Source organism: Rhineura floridana, chromosome 20, assembly GCF_030035675.1.
Source record: "Rhineura floridana isolate rRhiFlo1 chromosome 20, rRhiFlo1.hap2, whole genome shotgun sequence".
Taxonomy (NCBI): Eukaryota; Metazoa; Chordata; class Lepidosauria; order Squamata; family Rhineuridae; genus Rhineura; species Rhineura floridana.
In genome coordinates, this window is record NC_084499.1 from 16,166,670 (window position 1) to 16,190,815 (window position 24,146).

Below are 24,146 nucleotides of genomic sequence, written 5' to 3' on the forward strand. Positions count from 1 at the left end.
TCCTGCTTCCTGTACTCACCATTCTCTCCTCCTACACCAAGGAGGGTCTCCAAATGTTAAGGCATTGGGAAGGTACATTGGGAAGGTGGGGATGTATTAAAGCCAATGTGAAACAAGAAAAATTGTTTTAAAAATGTAAGACTGATATGTTTAAGATTATGTAATGTGCAAGTGGAGCCAGCCGTAAAATGTCAGTGTGGAATGCAATTGGTGAGCGTTTCAGCTAGCCAGCCATGCCCTTTCTCAGACTACTTCATTCCATTCTCCCTCCCCACCATTTCCCATCTTTTCATAACTCCATATCTCTGGTTTGTCGTCCCCCCCTTTGAAGGTTGTGCACCTTACTCTAGCCGATCTGCATTTAATTGGACACCGTGAGCAGGGAAAGTGCGGCCCTTAATCAGGAAGCGAACAGAGAAGACTGGCTCCTGCTGAAGGGAGGTACCTGTTAACAGTTAACTACACAGTCTGCTTCGGACTTTTACCCAAAAAGCAAAATACCTGTACCCAACACGATGGCAGGAACGTTCTGGAAGCTCAGCACAAGCCATGAACCTGAGATGGTGTTAATCTTCAGGGAATGGATCCTGCTTTGCTTCACTTTGCTGTTAAATATTTGCGGACAGGGGGAGAGAGCAGAAAATAAAAGTATGAGATTATTCTTTTGTAGTCTCTTGAATTTCATTTTTAAATTCTTTACCCTTTAACAGGGGATGGGGAACTTACAGTGTGTACGCCAACCAAATGAAGCTCACCAGCCTACACAATTTGGTCTGTGTGGCTGTTTTTGGTGGACCACGCCCACATCTCTCACTTGATGTCACGTCTCAAGTGCAGAACAGGTAAAGCTGCAGCTGCCAAGGATCCAGGAGGAGTGCACTCTAAGCCTTGCCCTCCCAACTGTTCCTTGGTAGCAGGGCTTGCTTTCAATGCTTTCAGCAAGCCCTGTTGTTTTGGAGCTCCCAGCTTAAGAGTGCCATCCTGACTGTTCCTTTCCATCAGGGCTTGCATTCAGCACTGTATAAATTCAGCACTGTATGCAAGCCCCACTGTTTTCTGGCAGGATCAGATCCACCCGATATCATAGGACTTCAGGTGATTGACAGGTAAGTGAACCTGCCTACCTATCAAATGTGGCCTGTGGAGGGTTGGCCACTTTTTGATCTGGCCAAAAGAAAAAAGTGGCTCCCCACATCCCTGCCCCATAATTCTTATTTTTGTCATGCATATTCAAGACTCCGCACACACATTTTTGAAATGAAAATCATCAAAATTCTTTTTTATGAACCAAAACCGAGTCTTGGTAAATGCTCTACTCTTGACACATTAAGCAGATTTGCCCATTTTGTCAGATCTATTGCAAGCAACCTCATTTGCCAGGTAATAAAAGGCCCTGGAGGACTTCAGAAAATTCGTTGGCCATTTTGCATCTGCTTATTGCGGCTTCTCTACAATGTGGCTATCACACACTGATGCTGGCGTGAAACATCCTCAGAGCTGGCTGTGTTGTATGATTTATAGCTCCACCCTGTAGCACTTTCCATGCTTCTGAACACTTCTTTTGCATTCTGTTATTTGTGGAGAGATCTATGAATCCCTGCCTGTATATATCCCCTTGTCTCCTCCAGCAAAGGGTTCATAACCCTATTTCCAGAGTTCTCATTTAAACATTTTTGTTCCTGTGCTATAAAGAACAGTCAAGGTTTACTGGCTTGACTGAAGCTTGCAGCATTTATTTATTTATTACATTTATACCCCGGCTTTCTTTTCATCATAGAAACTCAAGGTGGCTTACATATGGTTCCCAGGTGGTCACCCATCCAGGCACTGACCAGACCTGACCCTGCTTAGCTTCAGCAGGGAGCTGGCCTCATGTGCCTTCAGACCATAGCCAGGGAGTTTTTAAGTTCTATTTCTGCAACTGTCTCCCAGAATGCCTCTTAAAAGACCACACCTCATTACTTACTAACATACAACCCTCTGCACACTCACCTTTTCCATGAAGCCTTTGGAATCCCAGGCTCAACCCTCACTTGCTACAACTAAGCCTAAAGCACACAGAAAATTGCATATTTTCCCTCTGGTCAGGCCTACTTCCATCTGCCTCGCCCTTCCCTCTATATAAAATAAACCACATGAGTTATGACACCTGCAGAGTCCTGCTGTTCAGGGTGCCAGCCATGCCCTCTTCACAGATACTCCATTCCCCCCTCTCCATTTCATTCCCCCTCCAAGTCAGTCAGCATTTTGTATGCACTGAGGCCATACCCACACCACCAGTTTAAAGCAGTTGGCTTCTCCCAAAGAATCATAGGAACTGTAGCCTTATAAGGGGTAAAAGACAGCTCCCATGATTCGTTGTGGAGAAGCCATGTGCTTTAAATGTATGGTGTGGATGTGACCTTAGTTCTGATTGGGCTGTTTTTATAAAAGCCCTATGATTTGGATATTATTAAACCCCCTGTGTGTATACTTGTTTTGATTTTTTACTGAAATAAAGAAGAGTGTTGCATTAGGTAAAAAGAGCTAAGCCTACAAATGATAGAGAGAATGATGACTCAAAGAACACATAACAAAGACTTCATCTAAACCCTTGGCATATGTTTTTAATATGAATAATCAAAATATATATTACAGTTTCTGGTTTCATAGGGGAAAATTCCGTTCGGGGTTTGTACAATATACACAGTATTTCAAAATAGGAAGGAAAGCAAATCAAAAAAACAAACAAACCAACGGTATTGATGTTTCTTTTTTTTATATTAGAATTTATCTTCAAACAATCCCTTTATAAACCCCCTAACCCTCACCTCTTTTGTGCAACAGATGAATACTCTAATGCCCCATTCAAAATTAGAAAGATGCAAATGAGAAAAGCCCTATGAATCATTTCCAGTTTTTAGTAAACATTTGCTAAGCATTTACATTTTAATAAATACCGAGTCTTCAGTCCTTTCTCTCCCCCCCGCCCCCCAATGTAGCTAAAATTCCACTGAGGGTCACAGAATTTACCTGGATAAAAAGGGGTCACCTGCTTGCTGCAGAAAGGCAGGCTTAGCAAGGCCAACTATGGCAGAGGTTTGTTAAAGTGTAATTACTGTTATCTATTTACATTGTTCTTTCATGATTCAAGTTTGCCCCTTCACTTGCTGCAAACAGTTCCATGTGGCTGGTGGCTTCCCTCTCACCAAGAAAATGTGTTAGGTAAATGAGGATCATTAGAAAGTGCTTACCCTTATTTATTCCTCCCCAATTTTTTTTTTTTTAAAAAAGACTATTTAAAAAAAAAAGAAAATTAACTGTTAGAAAAAGATGTTGATGTGTGGAGGTTGAGGCAGGAGAAAGGCCTGGATACCTTAGCAATGTGGTCCCTTTTTAATTTTAATTGTGACATGACACAGTGCTAGTTTCTATGGGGAAGAGGATTTGAAAAGAAAAAAAAGGGAGACCAAAATAACAACCCCAAATCACCCTATTGGAATTAGTCTGATTAGTAAAGTTTTTTTTTTTAAAATGCTTGGATTCTGTACAATATTATACACGGGAGTCTTTCCCCCGCCCTTCTCGTTTTCCTGTAGCCTGGAAGGAACAGGGAACAGGTGACATACATTCGTAGAGGTCTTCTCTGTGGGCAGTTCTGTTCCTAGCAGAGACACTGGGCTGGTTTACTTGCGCTCGTCTATTGTCTTAATGAACTCCACCGCCGCCGTGAACTGCATCCACCAGTAGGATTCTTCTCCAGTTAAGCAGTTGGCGTAGAAGCTACTGATGTACTGGACAGTGGACAACAAGCAGGGCGGGTTGGCCTGGGGAGAGAAGGTGGTGTATGTCAGGAGTGCAGCTAACCCTGTGGCCCTCCACAAGTTCTTGGACTCCAATTCCCATCAGCCCTGGCCAGCATGTTTTTTTCCCCCCACTAGGCACCCACGTTATGGAATGCGCTCCCTACTGAAACATGAGGAGCCCCATCTGTACTGGCACTCCGCCTGCTTTTGAAGACACACTGGGGATTTGTACACACACCACGTATTTAAAGCGCATGGTTTCCCCCAAAGAATCCTGGGAGCTGCAGTTCCCCTTCACAGAGCTGCAATTCCCAGCACCCTTAACAATCTACAATTCCCAGGGTTCTTTGAGGAAATTCGTGTGCTTTAAATGTATGGTGTGTATGCAACCCTGGTTACACAGGCATATCCTTGATCTTTGGATCTGAGTCGCCTATTTTAATTCCTGCCTTGTTTTAATGGGATTGTTGTACTGCATATTTTAATTGTGGATATTGATATATTAATGCTTGTGGAACTGGCTTTTATTCTTGTAAACTGCCTAGAGAAGCCTATTTTAGCATTAAGTTGTATATAAATTCATCATCGTCATCAAATACAATGGAAGCTGTAGTCCAGCAACATCTGGAGGGCACTAGGTTAGTCACCAGTTATAGCAACTTAGAAAGCAGGCAAAAATCTCATTTAGAAATACAGCTGAACTCTGAACGCTGCCGCCTGAAGCTTCAACAGGGAAGGTGATTTGTTTCAATAACCTCTGCAATGTACTGGAGACCTGCCAAAAACAGGGTCTCCTTTTCCATCCTCACTGGAGAAGATTTCCTTCTACCATTAAACCTTGCATGATCTTTGCATGGTTCTTGGGTGTGGAGAGCCACCTCTGAAGTCACAACATGCCTGTCCACCCTTACTATTCTTGGGCACAGACCTGCCACCTGCTGGTGGGAGGGCAAATATGCTCGATTTTGAGCAGGCACAGAAGAACGAGCTGCACCCCTTTCACTCAGAATGGTGTGGCAGAACAGACTATCCCACTTCAGCCACGTTACTGCTCCAATGCAAATAAACTAGCAGATCAGGGAGAATGGCTCAAGCCAAGCTTGCTCCTAACTATGTTGGTTTCCTTAGGGGAAAAAACTTGCAAAGACTTTTTCCATGTAGTGGAGATATTCAAAATTGGTCTGCAGCCTGACTTGCTTCAGTCCATCATTTCAAGGGGAGCTGACGCCGGAAGTTACCTCTGGGCAGGAGCACCCCCTTACCTTGATGAGAACAAAAACAAGAACAGGGACGAAGTCATCAGCCCCGGGGACCGAGTCTTCGTTGGCCAGACTCAGCAAGTTCATGATAGTGGAGCACATCCGCAAGACACACTGCAGCTTGTCCCGGGGGGTCTTGTAGGCGCTGATGGTGCAGATTTCGGATTGTGCTGAAGGCCACGGTGCTTCGCGGAGATAGACCTACAAGGAAAGGAGGAGATTTGCTTCTACATAAACCAACTCAAACAAGTACAGCAACTAAGAAAAAAACCTACATAAAAGCATGACAGAATCACAGAATAGTTGGAAAGGGCCTAAAAGGACATTGAGTCCAACCCCCTGTTCGATACAGGGATCCAACTTAAAGCATCCCCGACAGGTGGCTGTCCAGATGCTTCTTGAAGGCCTCCAGCGTAGGAGAGCCCACCACCTCCCTAGGCCATTGGTTCCATTATTGTACTGCTCTAACAGTTAGGAAGCCTTTCCTGATGTTCAGCCGAAATCTAGCTTCCTGTAACTTGAGCCCATTATTCCACATTCTGCACTCTGGGATGAACCCAGCGCATCCAACAATATGTACATACACTGTATATGTGTTAAATATGCAAGTCCATTAATACACCTATGACTTGAGAGACTAGACTAGAGGGCTTCAGTAGTGAAGTCCCCCATTCAAATTTCACTTTGGCCATGAATTCACCACAAGGCCTTAGACAAGCCCAACACTCTCTGCAATATGGGGAAATGACAACACTGACTTATCTTATTGGATTGTTGGAAAGATTACGACTACAGCATGCACGTGAAGTGCTTTGAATGAGCTTTAACAATGTAACATTTGTTATACTACATATATATATATATCTTGGAAAGTTTTGCTATGCATTTGGACACCTCTTAAGCTATCGTAACCAAATTTTACATGATGGCCCTTGAGATCAAGTGGCAGGTTTCTGTCTGTGTTTGGATACGATTGGACACCATTTTGAATCAAGATGGCGACTGAATCTTTCAAAACCGCACTGATTTTAAGTCCCAATTTCAAAACTGCACTGATTTCTTCTTAGAATTCCTGAATAACAGAGTACAGGGCTGCTAGTACAAAATAAGATAGGAAACTGGCACACAGATGACAATGAAGCTTCCACCCACACACCCCACTCTAGAATAGGGCACGTGGGATAGTTGAGACTAGTTACCCAACCAAGAGTGAGATGCTCCCCCAACAAGCCTAGGCCAAGAGGATGAAGCGGGTAAAGCCAGGACCAGAGCGGGTGGGGTTATACCACTTTCTGACCTCACTGTAGTGGAGGAAGAACTTACACCAATAAATATAAAGTGGTACAACCCTCTCATACATTTACCAACTCAGTCAGAACTAGGCCTGAGTTACTGGGTGCTCTTCAGGCAGATTTGACCCACAAGCTCTGAAAGAGCTCACATGAAGTTGCCTTGTGCTCAGTCAGATTCTTGGTCCATCTAGCTCAGTATTGTCTACACTGACTGGCAGTGGCTCTCCAGGGTTTCAAGGCAGATCTCTCCCAGCCCTACCTGGAGATGCTGTCGGGGACTGAACCTGGGACCTTCTGTGTGCAAGGCGGATGCTGTACCACTCAGCTACAGCCCCACAACAGAATGTTCAACCATGCAGAAAATTACTTCCACAGAGGCAACTCGCGTGTTTTGGGGGAAGGGTCTTCCTTCCCCCCACCCCAATATATATGCAAACTGGTTTAGTGTGTGCAGGCCACAACAGGAGCATTCCATCACATGAGCTTCCACCTTCAGTCAGAAGGAATACAGCTCAGCACACATTTTTGCTGTCTCAGAGGCCATACCCTGTGCCAAGGTCTTTGGAGTAGGTTACCTCAGGTATCTGAAGTGCTTTATGGTTCGCAGTCACCACTTTGGATAACCTCTGGATGTGATCATGGAGAAGCCTAAAGGGGTGGGTGGGAAAAGGAACAATTCAACTGGTATAAGAGGCAGAATCTGGGGTGCTGAGTAGTGAACACTCTTAGTAATGGGGGCTTCCTTATGTATGTTCAGCACCACCCCTTGCAAACATATATCCTACAAAAGAGTCTGGGCTGTCAACTGATTAACTATAAGGCTTCTTATATTTAAATATAAATGTACACACTGCAAAGCCTCAGTGAAAGTAACTTGTTGAGGTTTCTGACGGAAGGATGTAATAACTTGCCATTTAAAGACAAATCAGCTAGTGTCAGAGGCAGATCGGAATATCCGTATTGGTCTCTTTTTCATCAGATGTGGCACAGAAGAGACTGACCATCTGCAGGGCAGTGGCTTTGAATCTCAAACCCAGAGACTTTGACCCTACCCCAAATCAAGGAAGGGGATTTTAATAAAACCAACAACAACCATATAATCTATGTTTAAAGCTCTATAAAAGATTTGATTTGATACAGAAAGAGTGGGGAACCTCAGGGGGCAACCGCGGCCCTCCAGGACTCTGTCTGGCCCCTAGAACTCTCCTCAGGCCACACCCCTCACTGGCCCTGCTTTGCACCCTCTGAGAGTTTTTCTGCTAGGGTGAAATGAGTCCTTGAACTCTGATAATGCCTCTCCCTTGTCTGAATGGAGGGGTGTGTGGGTGTAAAAGCTATCCTGCTATACAAAGGGGTGATTTACATTCACTGCTCCACCCACCCTTGGCAAGTGGCCTCCGGAAGGTTGCCCAGAAGGGAAAGCAGCCCTCAGGCTGGAAAGAGCTTCCCCACCTCTGCAGTAAAGCTTCCAGCCCTAACAAAAGATCCAGTGTCAAGTTCAGAACAAGTGTACAAACTGAACAACTTTGTGCAAAGCAAGACATTAATCAACACGTGAGAACTAGAGAGCAGAATCGGGAAATTTTTAAAACAAGCAGCCAGAGGCCAACGTGGGCCAGCGCAGAAGCAGAGCAGACACGCAAGGGAGAGGTGTGTTTTTTTTGTTTGCCCTCTCCGGCTATTGCTCGAGCCCGAACAAAAGCAGCCGCAACCAACCGCTAGGTGGCACTCACTGGTCGCGCAGAATGTCTCCGTCTTGGTTCGGGTAAAAGGCCAGCTTGAAGATGCGGTTCATGACGCTGCGCTCGATGGCCAGCTGGGCGTCCTGGAGCTGTTCCTCGCTGGCGTTCTGCCAGATGACATCCTGGGCCATCGCCCCATAGAGGAACTGGAGGAAGTCCTCCACCTGGGCGGTTTTGTCATCTGCTGCCGTCAGCTTCTGGAAATCTTTGGGGAGGGAGAGTGGGGAACTGCAGAGCTGGGGGGGAGGGAGGGAGGAGCATGCCTTTCCCCCCGCACACGGAAATTCTTAGAAGCCACCCCAAAATTACCATCCCCAGGTTTTCCTCCAGGGGAGTCATGGCAAATCGAACCTTACAGTGCAACGTGTGCCGCCATTCTGTCTGCAAAGTGCACGCACACGTTGCAAAGGAAAGTAAGCAAAGAACACTTCCAGGGGGAAATGGGTCCACAATAGGGATGCGAAGGCCCGGGGGGGGGGGGGAAATAAGAAAAGTTCAGGGAAAACCTGGTTTCCATCCCAATTTTTTCTGGTTTTTTTCTGGGCCTTCACATCTCTACTCTACACAAACACCAAGACCTGCAATAAGTGGCTTGATGGCACAGAGAGGGCTAGAAGCCCCCTCTGTGACATCACAGCAGCTCACCCAAATGCAGCCAATGGTGGACTAAATCACCTTATGCATCACCAGCAAATTGGGCTTGACAGCTTTAAAATACGTTGCAAAAATTTCCAGTAAATAAAGCAAAAATAAACAATGCAATAAGGAAAAATTTAAAATAAAGTATAATGGCGCAGTAGAGTGAAACCCAATGTAGACACTCTTAAACCTCTCAGACGCAACCTGCTACACTGCACTAATTCTGTCTTTTCGGAGCTTCCTTAGAGCTAGAGCATAAAGTGCTTTTCTACATGTGACATATAGGCAAACATCTGTCTTCGTCAACCAAAGTTGTTAAACTAGACAAAAGCATTTCTCAATTCACCCTCCCTTTCAGCTTATTGAATTTTTATCCCACTGTTCCTCCAAAGAGGAGCTTGCCCCTCACCCTTTTATCTTAACAAGACACGGACCATTCCCTGGGCTAAAATGAACGGTCTAAAGTCACCCAATAGAGCTTTGTGGCTGAGTGGGGATTTGAACCCAAATCCCCTTGGCCCAACACTGTGCACTCTGCTCTAGCTCTCCCACAGAATGCCAGATATGCGTACCTTGAATGAACTCCCTGATCTTTGACTCTTTGCTCTCCAGCAACAGCCGCACACACACCGTGGTGAAGTATCGGTTGGCCACTTCTTTGTCTCGCAGGACTCTTTGCAACAGCCTTTCCAGGTGGGCCTGGGTGGTCTGGAGGCCTTGGCGGCACCGCGTCAGATACGCAATATACGGAGCCCTTTTCCTGGGGTTGGGGAGGAGGAGGAGGAGAGAGGATGTACAGCTCCAATGACAGTGCACATACTTTGCATACAGAATACCCCCATTTTAGCCCCCAGCATCTCTAATTAAAAGGGATCTTGGGTAGCAGAATCTCAGCCATTGGAAAGCTGCTGCCAGTCAAAGCAGGCCATACTGAACTAGACAGGCCAGTGGTCTCAGCATCAGGCAGCTTCATATGTTTATAAAGCACACTTTTCCAGACAGATTCTCGGAGGACGTATGGACCAGGGTTCTTTTTTTGTTGTTTGGTGCCTAAAAACAAACAGTGATGGCTCCAGGCATGTGTTCCTGGGACTGCACACCATTAAACAGGGAGCCACCACTAAGAAGGCCCTTTCTCGTGCTGTCACTCTCTGCGCCTGCCTTGAAGGGGACATAAAGTTACTCCACGGCATTCCAAGAAAACCAGGAGTGAACAACTGATTTGGAGGAAGTGTGCCACCGCTGTGTGTGTGTTTGTAATCTCTCCCCAACTGCACAGCTGCAAAGGTTTCCCCATAGCAAAGCATGGAGCCCCCACCTACCCAAAACTGAGAGCAAGAAGGCGCTCAGTGGTCTGTTCACAGCTTACATTTTCAAAACTGAAAAAATATTCTCATCCCTTTAAATTTTTGAAATTTTAAAATTTCTGAGGGTTAATTTATGTTTTTAAATGTTGTGTATTGTACATTTTTTAACGCTGTAATCCGCTTTGAGACCTAGATAGCGAAAAGCAGGATATCAATTTTAAAAAGTAAAATAAAATAAAAAATAATATATATCGTATCTGCTGGCCCACCCTAACTTGAGCTTAATGTGATGTATTCCTTTGGTGCTGGGTCATTTTATTTTTTTAACTGAGTCTGGGAAAATGTGATTTGCAGCCCCAAACATCTGGAGGGTACCGGATATTGGGGAAAGCTGCTCTAGGATGTCAAAGAGTCTTATTTGGTGGCTCTAATGCCCTTGCCCCACAAGAAGCGAGACAGAAACAAAACGCTGCCCTTGCGGGCTTCCCACTGGAGCCTCTTGCTGGCCACTGTGAGAACAGAGTGCTGTGCTAGACGGGCCCTTGCCTGATCCAGCAGGGCTGTTTTTATGTTCTTAAATGGGCCCAAACCAACGAAAGACACCAGAGATATACCTGTAATCCTCAGCGATCGAGGCCAACAGTTTGCGGCAGGTCCGGTTGTCAAAGCGGCCGACGCAGCGCATGGTCTCCTGGAGCTGGGCCATCAGGTTCTTGTCCTGAAGATTGATGGCTTCAGCAAGCTGGACTTTTAGGAAGCAGACAATTTCGTTGTCTGGTCAAGATGGCAGAGAGAGAGGAAGGGGGAAAGGAAGATTGAATAAAGGAGTACCGTGGCATCTCAGGGATGGCTGCCTCAACTGAGCATGATCTGGGTGCAAACACCACAGAAAAATTGGTGCAAACAATGCTCCCTTCACAGATGGGGTCCTCTGGGTTGAAGGGTGGACTCCCCCTCTGTCCTCCCTGCCATCTTCCATAGCTGGCATCAACTAGACTAATTAATTGGGGGCCCTCCCCCTCCCTCTCACACACACTTCCCCAAACTGTTGTCCCCCTGATTGCTGGACTAAAACTCCCATCATCCCATCTTTCCCCAAAAATTCCATTTCCCCCCCACCCCAGAAAAAAAAAACAATTTTCCCAATCCCAGCTTCAAGATTTCCAGAAATTTTATGTTGAAGTGGTGTTAAGAGTAATATGCACCTCTCGGTTTGATTCAGAGGAGGCAAGTGTGCTTCAGCCATCAGATGTCTGGAAAACACTCAGGGATGGGGAAGTCAAAAGGCCTTTACCTTCAGGGTCCGTGTGGTCTGGCAAGCCGTTCTGTGTCGAGTGGGACAACATGGGGAAGGCCACGGAATCTGCTGAACACAGGGCGAGCCGCAGTTTCTTCTTTGCATCTCTGCAGGGAAGGAAAATACTTTCATTTCTGCCTTGGTTTTGCATTGGGAGGCAGGGTATAAATCCATCAGCATGTCTATATATTCAATACATTTCATATCACTGGCTTTTAAAAGGGGGGGGTAGGGGAGATAGCATCAGTGGAGTCCAGTGCCTCACACAGAAATTCTCAGTTTAATAAAAATCTACTCTCTCCCCCCCCCCACTTCCTCAATCAGGAAGGTTATTTTTTTAGCCATTTTGCTGGAATACAGTTTATAAGGTCTGACCCCAAATCCTCTGCAAGAACCCATCAGGAAAGGGGGGATATATGGCACAGCAGGACTATTCCTGACACACTAGCCACTACACAGGAAGCAGGGGGCTTTCTTTCCAAAATGCAGAACCCTAGACGGTGTTTGGCTCTAGCCTCCCTCCCAAGGACTATGGCAGCTAACATCTCTCAGGGACACACCCACACGGTTCAGTCACCTGTAGGAGAAAGCAGAATCCTGGGGCTGAGCCGCTTGACTGGCAGAATCTGGGAGGTCATCCGCAGACATGTTCTGCAAGGCGTCGTCCCGCGGAGAGTCATGGATGCTCTCGCCATCGCCGATGGCATCTAAACCCATCCCACCAAATGAGTTAGAGTTCTTGCATTATCAGCGGGTGGGCAGCCATACTCTTTCTCTCCTTCCCTCCCCCAGCACCGGGGCCAGAGAAAACCCTCACCTGTACTGTCATAGCTCACAACAGCCCCCTCGTTGGGGCTGGTCCGCTTAATTGCATTCCTGTACTTGTCCAGGATGTCTTCTGCTGCCTGGGCCTGAGCGCTCAGCCTAGGGCCAGAGTCATCTGAAATGGCAGGAAAAAAACCCAGAGGAATTAACATGGTGGAGGGTGAGGAGGGTCGTCTGCATGTCATGTAGGCAGTTTAAATACCAAAGGCGTCATGCGGCAGGTGGGGCCATGCAGCAGCTACCAACATAACTGCGTATGAGAGAACACAAAATGTGCCACCAGGGTCTCACCCAGCCTGCAGAGAGGCCATGTCACTTTCCCCTCAATCAGATGTGTGGGGAAGATGGCTGCAGAAACAAGAATTGAGGAAAAAGTATTTTTTAATTATATTATTGTTATACCCCATAGCTACAGACACTCAAAGTGGTTAACAGTCAAACAGATGAATTACGGAATATTTCCGATGCAAACTTGCACTTTATTTACTTATTTATTGCGTTTATATACCGCCCCATAGACAAAGCTCTCTGGGCGGTTTACAACAAACTTTGAAACTCTTCATATCAGTTGATGTCCCATTTAAGCGTTTCTCTTCTCCAAATTAGGAGTCAAGGACCCGGGGCCCTCCAGATGTGGGCTGGGGTCCCAACTCACGTCAGCCACGGCCAGTGGTGGGTGATGTTAGGAGTTGGAGTCCAGCATCTGGTGGACCTGTCTTATGGCATAAGGTCATCACACACATATGTATTTAAAACAGGAATGAGGAAGCAGCAGACTGCCAGATGCAGGAGGACTACAACTCCCATCCTCCCTTAACCATTGGCTGTGCTGGTGGGGCAGATGGGACCTGGAGTTCAACAACATCTGAGGCTCCCTCCTTTTGTCTCCACGGCACAGGAATGGGGGACCTGCGGCCCTTTAGATTTTGTTCGACTCCTGCCAGCCACAACCACCATTGTTCACTACTTTATTGCTTTGTGAAATTTTATTCCAATATTCATTGTATATATTTATACTTTTCTTGCTGTCCACCGCTTTGGTTCTCCTCCCTGCCCCCGCCTTATGATTAAGCAGTACATAAATTTGTAGAAACAAACATCTGGAAGATCAGAGGTCCCCCGTATCCCTGCTTTACATATCTATACATATACTAGTAACTTTCTTGCAATTAGAAAACTCACCATCTTAAAATCGGTTTCTAAACCAAGGAATTAAACTCAATTCCTCGCCCTACCCCAGCTGTTTAAAAGCCATGGGAAACTGATCAGCGAATAGACAGAGCTCAGTTTTAGAGATGCTGGCTCTAAGGATGGCCAAATTCTGAAACAATGCTCTGAACCCATTTCATAACAGTTGGGGCTCACATTCGGCTACCAGAAACACTGAAAATGGCTCTTGAAAATGGTGCTAACTATGAAAGCATACTCAAAGAAGCACACCCCAGCCAGCCTGCAAGAGCAGCAAACAAAAGAAAACTCAGTTAAATTCTTGACGAGGGAGACCCAAATTTCAAGATACAACTTCAGCTTCTAAAACAGACTGCTAGGCTTGATACTAACATATTCCAGGTGAAGCATATTAGGCTTATTTGGTTATTTAACAAAATTTACATACTGTTTGATTGTACTGAAGCTTCTAAGCAGTTTACAAAAAACATTAAGACAGCTCAAAACAGGTACTTAAAAGCATTCAAAAGTTAATTAAAATCAACAGTAAGCTAAAAAGACCAAGGCTTAATCTCAGCTTCTACATGCCTAGATAGGCTTGCCTAAGCAAAAATGTTTCCAGCAGGCACTGGAAAGAGTATAGCGAATGTGCCTGCCTGATGTCAATAGGCAGGGAGTTCCAAAGTGTAGGTGCTGCTACAATAAAAGATTGATTTCTTAGAAGTGTGGAATGAGTATTATGTGGAACAAACATAAAGGCTAGTTTAGGGTCGTCAGAAGTAAGTGGTACAGCATTCCCTGGATTGTACCAACTTCGGCTGGAGATAGGAATTGCATGCAATGCAAAAAAAGCCAATAGCTTACAAGTGCCCCACACATAAGGAAACAACCACAGCCTCATCCCTGTGTTAGCAAATGCCATTTCTCTTTCTACAGAGAATCACAAGCGCACGCACGCTAAAGCCTGCAGTGAAAACAGTCCTATTAAATGGCCCCCAGGTGACTCTCCTCAGATAGAAAAAAATGGTAAATCCTATTCTGTACCCTTGGATCAGGATGGTTAAGGATCCTCAAGAACTATTTATTTATTTAAAGTCAAGAGAATTATAACGCTCACTACTTAAGTCCAATTAAATTTAAAAAGACTTGGAAGCAAACCCAGGAAATAAGCATGTTCATGAGGAGTAACAGCAATTGGCACACAGGAGTCAAAAACAGCAGCAGCTACTAACCTTGAACGGAGTTGTATCTATCTGGCACAAAATCCTCTTTGTCCTTCTCCTTTTCTCTTTTCCTAAATGGGATTGGAGCTGGAAATGTGGGAGAGAGTGGGAAAAAGTCAGATTGAGCAATATCTTAATTCAAAACAGGAACTTCAATGAATCATGACAGCTCGGTTCCACATGTGTATCAAAAAGAGAGTTATACCCCACAATAATGGAAGAAAGGAGGATGGTTCGAGGGGGGGGATACCATAGAAAGCTGCTAGACCACTGGCCCATCTAGCTCAGTACTGTATACACTGACTGGCAGCAGCTCTCTGGGTTTTGAGACAGGGAATCTCTCCCAGCCCTGTCTTGAGATGCCATTAGGGACTGGACCTGGGACCTTCAGAACGCAAAGCAGATGATCTAAGAACTGAGCTATGAACCTTCCCCAGGGATGCAAAAGACGAATTTTAGCATTTGTATGAAAAAAGCTTGCAGTATGCATGTTTTCAGCAATATTGCAGTAAATCAGGGCTGTATACAGGTATCAAAATATTTGTCTTCTTGCAAGAAGGCTATAATGCAAGACAGGCAAGACAGGAGCAGCAAACTAAACAAACTTAGCTGTTTTCAGAGAAAAGACAACCAATTTTTCAAATGCACACAAACCCTCTACATGACTGAAGTTATTTTGTTTTCTGTAGCAAATATCACTTGAAACCGTGCACAAGTCCAATTTTTATACAAATAATAATGATTGCTCTTTTTTGGCAATAGACTAGTGCACTAGTCTTCAACAGGTTGATCAGGACCTACTACTGAGTTACTTCCTGATTGAAGATGGGTCACAGCATCGGGACTGCCACTATGCACATTCCTGCTTTATGTTCCTTTATACCGCTATTTTATGGGTTGTTAGGCTGCATTTTAATGGTTTTTTAAAAAAAATTATATGCACACCACTTGTAGATTTTAAAAATATAAAGCAGTTTATAAACACTTTAAAATAAATAAATACAAATACATGGTAAAAAAGAAAAGAAACGGATCCTCAAATGCACATTTGGGTTAAAGGTGAGTCCTGGGAGTGAAAAGGGAGGAGGACTACTGTACTAGTGAATTTCCTGCATTGGTAGAGGGTTGGACTAGATGCCCTTTGAGATCCCTTTCCAGCTCTACGATTCAAGAATAAAACAATTATAACTAAATTATACACAAAGAAGTCAGATGTAAAACCTCACCTTTGGGCATGGCTGAAACAAATCGCTTTCTCCACCACGGCTTGTTCCGGTCAGATTTCTCATCATCGCTGTCTTTTCGATCCTCGACCTGGAGAGGGAGAGATGCACTGGGTTGGGTCCTGACTAAGTGGGCTGAACAGTCCCATCGAAATCAATGGGAACAAAGTCATGAGTAAGGGTTGTATCCAATGTATACATTCAGCCATGAAACTCATACAGGTGGCCTTCGGCCAGTCACTGTCTCTTAGCCTAACCGACCTCATAGGGTTGTTGTGAGGATAAAATGGGAAGGAGAACCATGTACGCCACGTCAAGCTCCTTGGAGGAAAGGGGGGAAATAGTAATAATAATAGGATGTATCCAATGCTAGTGCTACTCACAGAAGACCCACTGAAATTAATAAACATAACTAATTTAGGATTAATTACAACAGGTCTACGCCAAGTAGAATATTGTTTTATTTATTTATTTCATTTACATCCCACTTTTCCTCCAAGGGGCTGAAGGTGGAGAACAAACATGGCCCTCCCCCTCCTCATTTTATCCTCACAACAACCCTGTGAGGTAGGTTAAGCTGAGAGACAGCAACTGTCCCAAGGTCACCCAGTGAGCTTCATGTTTTTAGTTATTGTAAACCGCCCAGACAGCTTTGGCTATGGGGTGGTATATAAATACAATAAATAAATAGCTGAGCAGCGATTTGATCCTTGGCCTGCCAAGGTCCCAGTCACACACTCTACCCACTACACCACACTGGCTCTTAGTTGGATACAACCCCAACTTTTCCCATTGATTTCAAAGGAAGCCAAGTTCAACTTATGACTAGATCCAACCCACTGTTTTCATTCTGCTCATCAGATTCTGCTGTGTTTGCAACTCTCCAGGGAAAACAAATTTAAAACATTTTAAGTTTAAGTAACGTTAACATTTGATTGGAGGCTGGTTCCCACAAGCAAGATGTTAAGGTTTATTTAAAAAAATAGTTTTCAACCAAGTAATCTGTTCAAATACAAATTGCACATTAGCAAATTTAAATTAAATACGTGAGATCAGGGGTGGGCAACCTGTGGCCTTCTAGATGTTGTGGGACACCAACTCCCATTGGTCCCAGCCAGCACAGCCAATGGTCAGGGATGATAGGAGTTGTAGTCCAACAATATATGGAAGGCCACAGGCTCCCCAGGCTTGCTTGAGAGCACTGGCTACTTTAAAGATATCCTTCCCCTAATGCTTCACGACATGTGCAGCCACTGCAACTTAGCCCTCTGCACAAATCATGGTCTCTCTCTCTCTCTTGTTATGCAAAGAGATTGTTGGCACACAACCCCATATCCAGTGGGAGAAAGAGCCAAGTCTCCCCTGGCCAGCCAAGAGGCTCAGCTTGTGCAGTTCTTAAAAACGTAAGAACAGCCTGCTGGCTCAGGCCAGTAGCCCATCTAGCCCAGCATCCTGTTCTCACAGTGCTCAAATAGATGCCCATGGGAAGCCCGCAAGCAGGACCCGAGCACAAGAGCGCTCTCCCCTCCTGCGGCTTTGGGCAACTGGTTTTCAGAAGCACATTGCATCTGCCTATGGTGGCAGAGCACAGCCAGCATGCCTAGTAGCCACTGATAGCATTATCCTCCATGAATTTGCCTAATCTTCTTTCAAAGTCATCTAAGTTGGTGGCCATCACTGCCTCTTGAGAAAGTGTACTCCATAGTCTAACTATGGCCTGTGTGAAGACGTCCTTTCTTTTGTCTGTCCTGAATCTTCCAACATTCCGCTTCATTGGATGTCCACGAGTTCTAGTGTTACGAGAGAGGGAGAGAAACGTTTCTCTATCCACTTTTCCCATGCCACGCATCATTTTGTACACTTGCTCTGGTGGGTCTTGCAATAGGCTTGCATATGAAGGAAAGGAGGGATAGTGGATTCTTCTGTACAGAACTAAAGGGATGGTGGCGCCTCTCTTTCCCTGGCTCAGCCTCAGAGAAGGATTGGGGGGGAGGGGAACCCAGAGGTGAAGGGTGATTGACTCCTTATCTTTTCACAGCTGCTTTGCCGTCTCCCCACAGGAAGAGGAGCTGGTTTAAAAGGCAGAGTGGTATCTACCCTGAGCTACAAAAACCTACAGAATTCTATGAGGAAAGCTGAGTTCTGTTAGTTGTGTTAAAACATTGCAACTTAAGTGAACATGTACATTTCGCATAGTTTATTCTGCTTTGGCTAGTTACGGAAAGGGGCAAGGAAACTATTAGCCATACGCTTTCAAACATACCTTCACATCAGGGATAGAGGCTTGCTTTTAAAACCTTCATAAGGACTACAAATTTGCTTTAGAAAAAAAATCTTGAGATTCTTAGGAAGCTGAATTCTGCAGGCAATACCACATCCCAATACAACATGCATGCAATTCCAGTTCAAGAGACTGTTGCCGTGGCATCCAAGCTAATAAGAATATGGCCCCAATACACACAATGCTTTTAGATAGATAATGCTGTTGGAACCTAAAAACGTGTGCGTTATTTAGCTGTAGAAACCTGCTTTAAAGGCTTCGCTTGTCTGCTCTTACCTCTCCTCGACAGGAATCTTTGCTGGGAGACGAGGAAGAGGACTGAGGGGCTGCAATCAAAGGAGCTCCTCCAACACTCCCACCAGGCGCGGAAAGCTCCCTCTCCTCGTTACCGGCACGCCTGTTCCAGCCAGGATCGCTCATCGGCCGCCGAACCGAGGGCACTATATCTGAACTTCTACTCCGCACAAGTCTTTCGGGGTAGGAGTACCGCTGCCTGAACGCCTCGGAGTCAATGAGTATCGCTGTGTGGGAGCTGAAGTTGGGGAGCCTTGCCTCGTTGCCTCCTAGGGTCCCTTCCAGGATCGGGGGGTCTGGTGGGGGGTGCGAAGGTCTTGCATAGTGCACTTTAGGCCTCACCACTGCTGGAGAAAACGTCGGCGTTAGACTGAGCAAAGCATGACGTGTCACTGCAGCAGCAGCAGCAGCAGCAGCACTAGAATTTGTTTAGCTTTGTGGATGTTTGAATTGTAATTATACCCTATTGTTTTAATGCTATGTATTTATATGCTGGTCTTTGACCGTAATAAATTTACTACTACTACTACTACTGCCACTGCTGTTCTTTCACATCTCTCTGCAGTCATAGGAAACACACGACAGCTTTGTGGCTATGGAGAGAGTTCCGATACTGAAACTGGGGTCATGCTGCAGTTTATATGAATGTAGCCCACACCCTGCAAGTTTACCTTCGTGAGAAGACAAGGGGTCGAACATGGCAAGCAAGGAGTCTGCCTGGGAAGGGGGTGAGGTCAGCTGGCTGGCTCCTGAAACAGGGAGAAGTGGGTTAGAATGCATCAGATATATATATTTTGCAAACAGGCTAAATGAACCCCCTTGGCCAGGGATGGAGAACCTGAGGCTTGGGGGCTGAAGGTGGCCCTCTAAGCCTCTCTGGACCTCAAGACTCTTCTCAAGGCCACGTCCTTACTTTATACCCTCCTGGAGTGTGTTTGCCTAGTTGGAATGTGTCCTTGAACTCTGATTGTGCCTCTTGCTTCCCCAGGCTAAACACAGAGAGGGGTGTGTGTGAGTGTGCGTGCAGGAACTAGCTTACTGCGCAAAGGTAAAATTCACATTCATTGCTCCGCCCACTTTTGCCTCTGGCCCGTCTCACTACTGGCATGTGGCCTCCAGACGGTTGTCCTGAAGGGAATGAGGCCCTCAGGCTGAGAAAGGTTCCCCACCCTTGCCTGGGGATATTCCCAGAGGTCACCTGCTCCACCATGCCGACTTCCTGACACGCAACAGGATTTGCATTCCCATAACACGATGGACTGACGTCACTCAGAGCAAAGCAAGTTCACCACGTTTCATGCCTGTACCCCAGCCCCCTGCTTCTCACAAGTCCTAAGGACAAGTTGCAATCCTCCTCTTGCTCCTTCCGAGGAAAGGGAAGCAAAGAGCCAAATTAAATAAAGGTCTTCTGCATCAGACGTTTCCTGCCAGGTTCAAACGTCACTTCGGTGGCTCTCACTTCAAAGGGTTTTTTAGCCCTGAAAGCCCTAATGACAGGCAGTGTGGTGTAGTGGTTAGAGTGCCGGACTGGGACCTGGGAGACCAGGGTTCAAATACCCGCTTAGCCATGAAGCTCACTGGGTGACCTTGGGCCGGTCACTCCCTCTCAGCCTAACCTACCTCACAAGGTTGCTGTGAGGATAAAATGAGGAGGGGGAGAATCATGTCTGTACGCCACCTTAAGCTTGCTGGGGGAAAGGTGGGATAGAAATGTAATAGTAAATAAATAAATAAAATTAATGCAAGGATAGGTTATCAGTAGCCCCTTGATCTGATTTCAGAAGCCCTCTGTAAATGAGGCTGGCAAATTCACTGGCCGTGCCTCCGCGTACCATGACCTGTTTCATCCATGTCGGGGCTGGTGACTGAATCTTTCCCGCCAAAGTCAGAGCTGCACTCAGACCGGAGGTCCTCAATCTTGTTTGGGATGTCTTCAGAGGTCGCGCTGATGCCTTGAGAAGAACAAGGAAGAGAACTCATTAACAGGGAAACCACCAAGTCTATTGGGCACAGTTATAACCAGAGCACTGCAGTGGATGTTGGTTCCAGCAACGAGTGCGCCAGGTTTACAGGCCGAGGGGCCTTCTCTCTGGAACTTGGACTTCTGTTCACCCAGGTCACAATCTGCAATCCCCAGAAGGCAACTGAAGCGATGCAATTTTGCTCCTCCTTTATTTTACAGCTGGATGATAAGGCTGACCAGGATTGGGGCTGGAGGAGCAAGTTCCCCTTGCCCCTCCCGGTGCAAGTCTCATATGTGGATTTGACCAGTCTAGGAAGCAGAGAGGTTGCAATTAATGCTTTGGGCTTAACTCTTTCATGCTCACCCCGACCAAAACGAAGGAAGGTGTTAACTCCATTTCCTTACTTTCCTCCCACGTTATCAACTTCCATCCCTCCGTTCTCTTTCTCTGCCAACTCTCAACCACTTAGAGCATGAACTGTTCCTCCTTTAAAGCAGGAAACATATACACCCACCACCGTCCTGAATGTTCACTGGCTTTTCATTATCCAGGCACCAGCCCTGTCAGGTACCTTAGACCAGCTAAGGCTCTTCTGATGGTTGGGAAAGTAAGCCTGGCTTTGAAAGGCTGTCATGGTGGGGTGGGGGGCAGAGGAGCCCCTTCCACAAGAGCCACCTTTGATATGAAGGCAAGAGGAGAGAAGCAAGTTCGTGAAGCCAGACTGCACAAAGAAAAATGACTTGACCTTCACCTAGATGACAGCCTCGTCCACAAATTCTACAAAGATGCTGAGAAATCACACGGGAAACACATGTAGTTGGGAGCATCAGAAACTGCCTTAATGCCATGTCAGACCTGTCCACCTAGCCCAGTATTGCCTACTCTGATTGGTAGTGGCTCTCCAGGGTCGGAGCAGGCACGGAGAACTCCCTTTCTCATAACATGCTTCCTGACCCTTTTAACTGAAAGATACCAGCGACTGAACCTGGGGCCTTTTTACATGCAAAGCACACTCTTGCCCATTTCAGCTAAGGCCCCCTTCCCCAGTTCCCAAATATCTGGCATCTCCAGTAGCAGGACTAGGGGAGCCCACCCAGCCTGAGATTTTTGGACTGGTGCTGCTGCTGTTCAGGGTAGACAGTACTAGTTTGATGGACAAGCGGCCTGACATGGCATAAGGGAGTTTCACCTGTTCAAATAATTTGTTGCTTTCTGGAAACAAGTCTCACCTGACACGACACTGAGGCCTGGTGTGCTGGGACGGGAACTGACCTCCCTCACGTCGGTATCGTCAGAGGTGCTCCCAACCCCAGAGCAGCTCTCCAGCTCCTGCAGCCTTTCCTCTTGCTTTAGGTCTGGGGCCTCTAAATGGGGAGGGGGGGGGAACCCACAATGCACAGGTTACCTTCTTGATATTGTATTCTTGTTAACATCAGCAGTTGTTAGACTTTCGACCAAGTTCAGGGTTCTCACATCAGATTGGAACCCCAATACAGCTCTGCCATGCAGTGATGATAATGATCTTAGGCTGCAATCCACTACACACTTACATGGGAGTAAGTCCCATTGAACCCAATGGAGCTTACTTCTAAGCAGACAAGTAGTGGACTGCAGCCTTTAATTTATTACCCTTCCTTCACCGAAGGGCAGGTTACAACAGTTTCAAAATACATCATTAAAAACAACTGAAACAACCTAAACACACAACATCATAAAAAAAATAGGGTGGGTCCTAAAAATATACTCCTCAGGTGTCAAGGTACGTGCCAAGAACTGTACAGTGAAGTTGCCAGACAAATCTCTCTGGGGAGGGAGTCCCACAACTTAGGAGCTGCAACTTGGAATGCCCTCTGCCCCCGAGCGTTGGCAGGTGGTGGAACTACCAAGAGGACTATGGACTCCGGGACATGTTTGCACACGCTAAATTCAGTGGTGGCCGGAGACCACTGAGACTGGAGGGGCAGAACAGAAGGCAGGGAGGCCGAACCAACTAATCCCAGTTTTGTCCCCACCTTCCTCCTCCCTGCTTGGTTCTACAGCCCTGGAAACTAACGATGACACTGACAGGCAGTGTCCCCCCTGGACTACTTGTAAGAAATAAGGCAGGCAGGTGGGGGCTGGATGAGAGCAGACTGAAGTTGGTGGGGCAGTGCCCCAGTCGCCTAGCCTCCACTGGGCTCAATCCATGTGGCGTGCTGAGCTGGGCTTTTGGGCCTCATCATCAGCCCCACATGAACACCCAAGGAGGGAGAAACTGCAGCCCTCCAGAAGTTGTTGGGCATCAGCCCCAGACAACATGGTCGGAGATGATGGGAGATGTAGTCCAACGGCATCTGGAAGGTGCTGGGTTGGGGAAGGCTGCCTTAGATGTACTCACCACACTCCCTTATGGCTGCGCATTGCAGATTTGTACTGGCAGGCAAGATGCCTTTCAGGGAAGCCCACATGCTGCTAATAATCATCTCACTGAGGAACCTTGGATGAACTTCCTGAAGAATGTCAGAATTCCCTAGAACAGCGGTTCCCAAATCTCCCACACACACACATACACACACACTGACCACTTGAAAACTACTGAAGGTCTTGGCGGATTACATAATGTTTTTTTCCTGCCTACGGTAGCAATAGTAAAGCATTTTGATAGATGCTGCGTGATTTTTTTAAAACAGCATTTTAATGCTCCTTTCGCTTCTTATGTATTGCCGTTTTATCACATTACAGTTTGAATTCTACAGAACTCAAACTAATACAATGAAGTACAGTGTAAGAAATAAAATAAGCCGTAAAAATACAACATAATAAATATGAGCATTTAGCGCAATGGATGTGCCGCCTCCCGTCTTCAACCACAAATCCACAGACACGCTGTGGACCACCTGAATGAACCCCTGCCCTAGCACGCAAGGCTGGAGTACAGAAATGATATTATCATACTCAGAGCAGATCCACTGAAATCCATGCACCTAAGTGAGTCATGTCCATCAATTTTAATGAGTCTACTCTGAGCAGGAGTCTAACCTTGGATGCTGCCCAACGGCTGCATGGCTGTCTGATCTGTAATAGCCCTGCTTTCTGGAGTGAGTGGGAGGAGCAACCAAAACTGAGGATACCCTCCTTCACCATAATGAAAAACAACATGTGTGCATGTGGACAAATTGCATTTTCATGCAGCGAGCACCTGCAGACGTCTAGAACTGGCGAGAAAAGGCATTACTTGTATCGCTTAGAAAAAGGGCACCCTCAGCTAACATGGTGCCTGACAGAAATTCATAGGCAACAGAGAGATCCCTGCCTGCAATATAAAGTGGGGGATGGGGAGGTGAAATGGATGTAGGCACCTGCAGCAATATGTACAAAATTTATATACTGCTTGCTAGAACCCCCCCACAAAGAGGTATACAAGACAATCTAAAATATTCATTTAAAATACCAATAACAAACATTAAAAACAAGTTACATTTAAAAATAATAAAATGAAGCCAGTAATTTTAAGATGCTTATACCTACTAAAAACTCACGCCTGGGTAGGCTTGATGGAACAAAGAAGTTTTTAGCAGGCACTGAAAATGATACCATGAGGGTGCCTGCCTAACATCAACGGGCAGGGAGTTCCAATACTGCCACACTTATTGGCATGGGGATTAAGGGAATGAAGGCATAAAGAGAAGTGGCACCATGGCAGGTGCTTTTAGGAACATCTGGACAAAAGACAGAGGAGAAACATCAGGGGGAGTTTTAAAGTTAACGACAAGGAGTTTCTACTGGATATGGGAGTGGAAGGCAGGGAAAGGACATGACTCAAACTTCCTTAGCAGCAGAAACGAGAGGGCTGCATCCTTCACAGCAGC

General features: G+C 46.0%; 1 protein-coding gene across 7 annotated transcripts in view; it reads right to left on the reverse strand.

The window, feature by feature from the left end:
- Positions 1-2,586: 2,586 nt before the first annotated feature.
- GAPVD1 (GTPase activating protein and VPS9 domains 1) overlaps positions 2,587-24,146 on the reverse strand; it is a 51,659-nt gene continuing 30,099 nt past the window's right edge. For 4 of the 7 annotated variants that reach the window (XM_061603741.1, XM_061603740.1, XM_061603739.1 and 1 more), the window contains 15 exons: positions 21,528-21,662; positions 20,167-20,286; positions 19,006-19,083; positions 18,317-18,681; positions 15,763-15,850; positions 14,546-14,623; positions 12,139-12,261; positions 11,899-12,028; positions 11,319-11,428; positions 10,639-10,798; positions 9,290-9,477; positions 8,070-8,283; positions 6,912-6,984; positions 5,048-5,245; positions 2,587-3,806 (listed from right to left, as the gene is read on the reverse strand). In XM_061603741.1, the coding sequence (XP_061459725.1) occupies positions 3,666-3,806; positions 5,048-5,245; positions 6,912-6,984; positions 8,070-8,283; positions 9,290-9,477; positions 10,639-10,798; positions 11,319-11,428; positions 11,899-12,028; positions 12,139-12,261; positions 14,546-14,623; positions 15,763-15,850; positions 18,317-18,681; positions 19,006-19,083; positions 20,167-20,286; positions 21,528-21,662 (2,201 nt within the window). In that variant the 3' untranslated portion in view covers positions 2,587-3,665. The remainder of the gene's footprint in view (positions 3,807-5,047; positions 5,246-6,911; positions 6,985-8,069; positions 8,284-9,289; positions 9,478-10,638; positions 10,799-11,318; positions 11,429-11,898; positions 12,029-12,138; positions 12,262-14,545; positions 14,624-15,762; positions 15,851-18,316; positions 18,682-19,005; positions 19,084-20,166; positions 20,287-21,527; positions 21,663-24,146) is intronic. The other 3 variants (XM_061603737.1, XM_061603742.1, XM_061603738.1) reach the window with 2 other exon arrangements.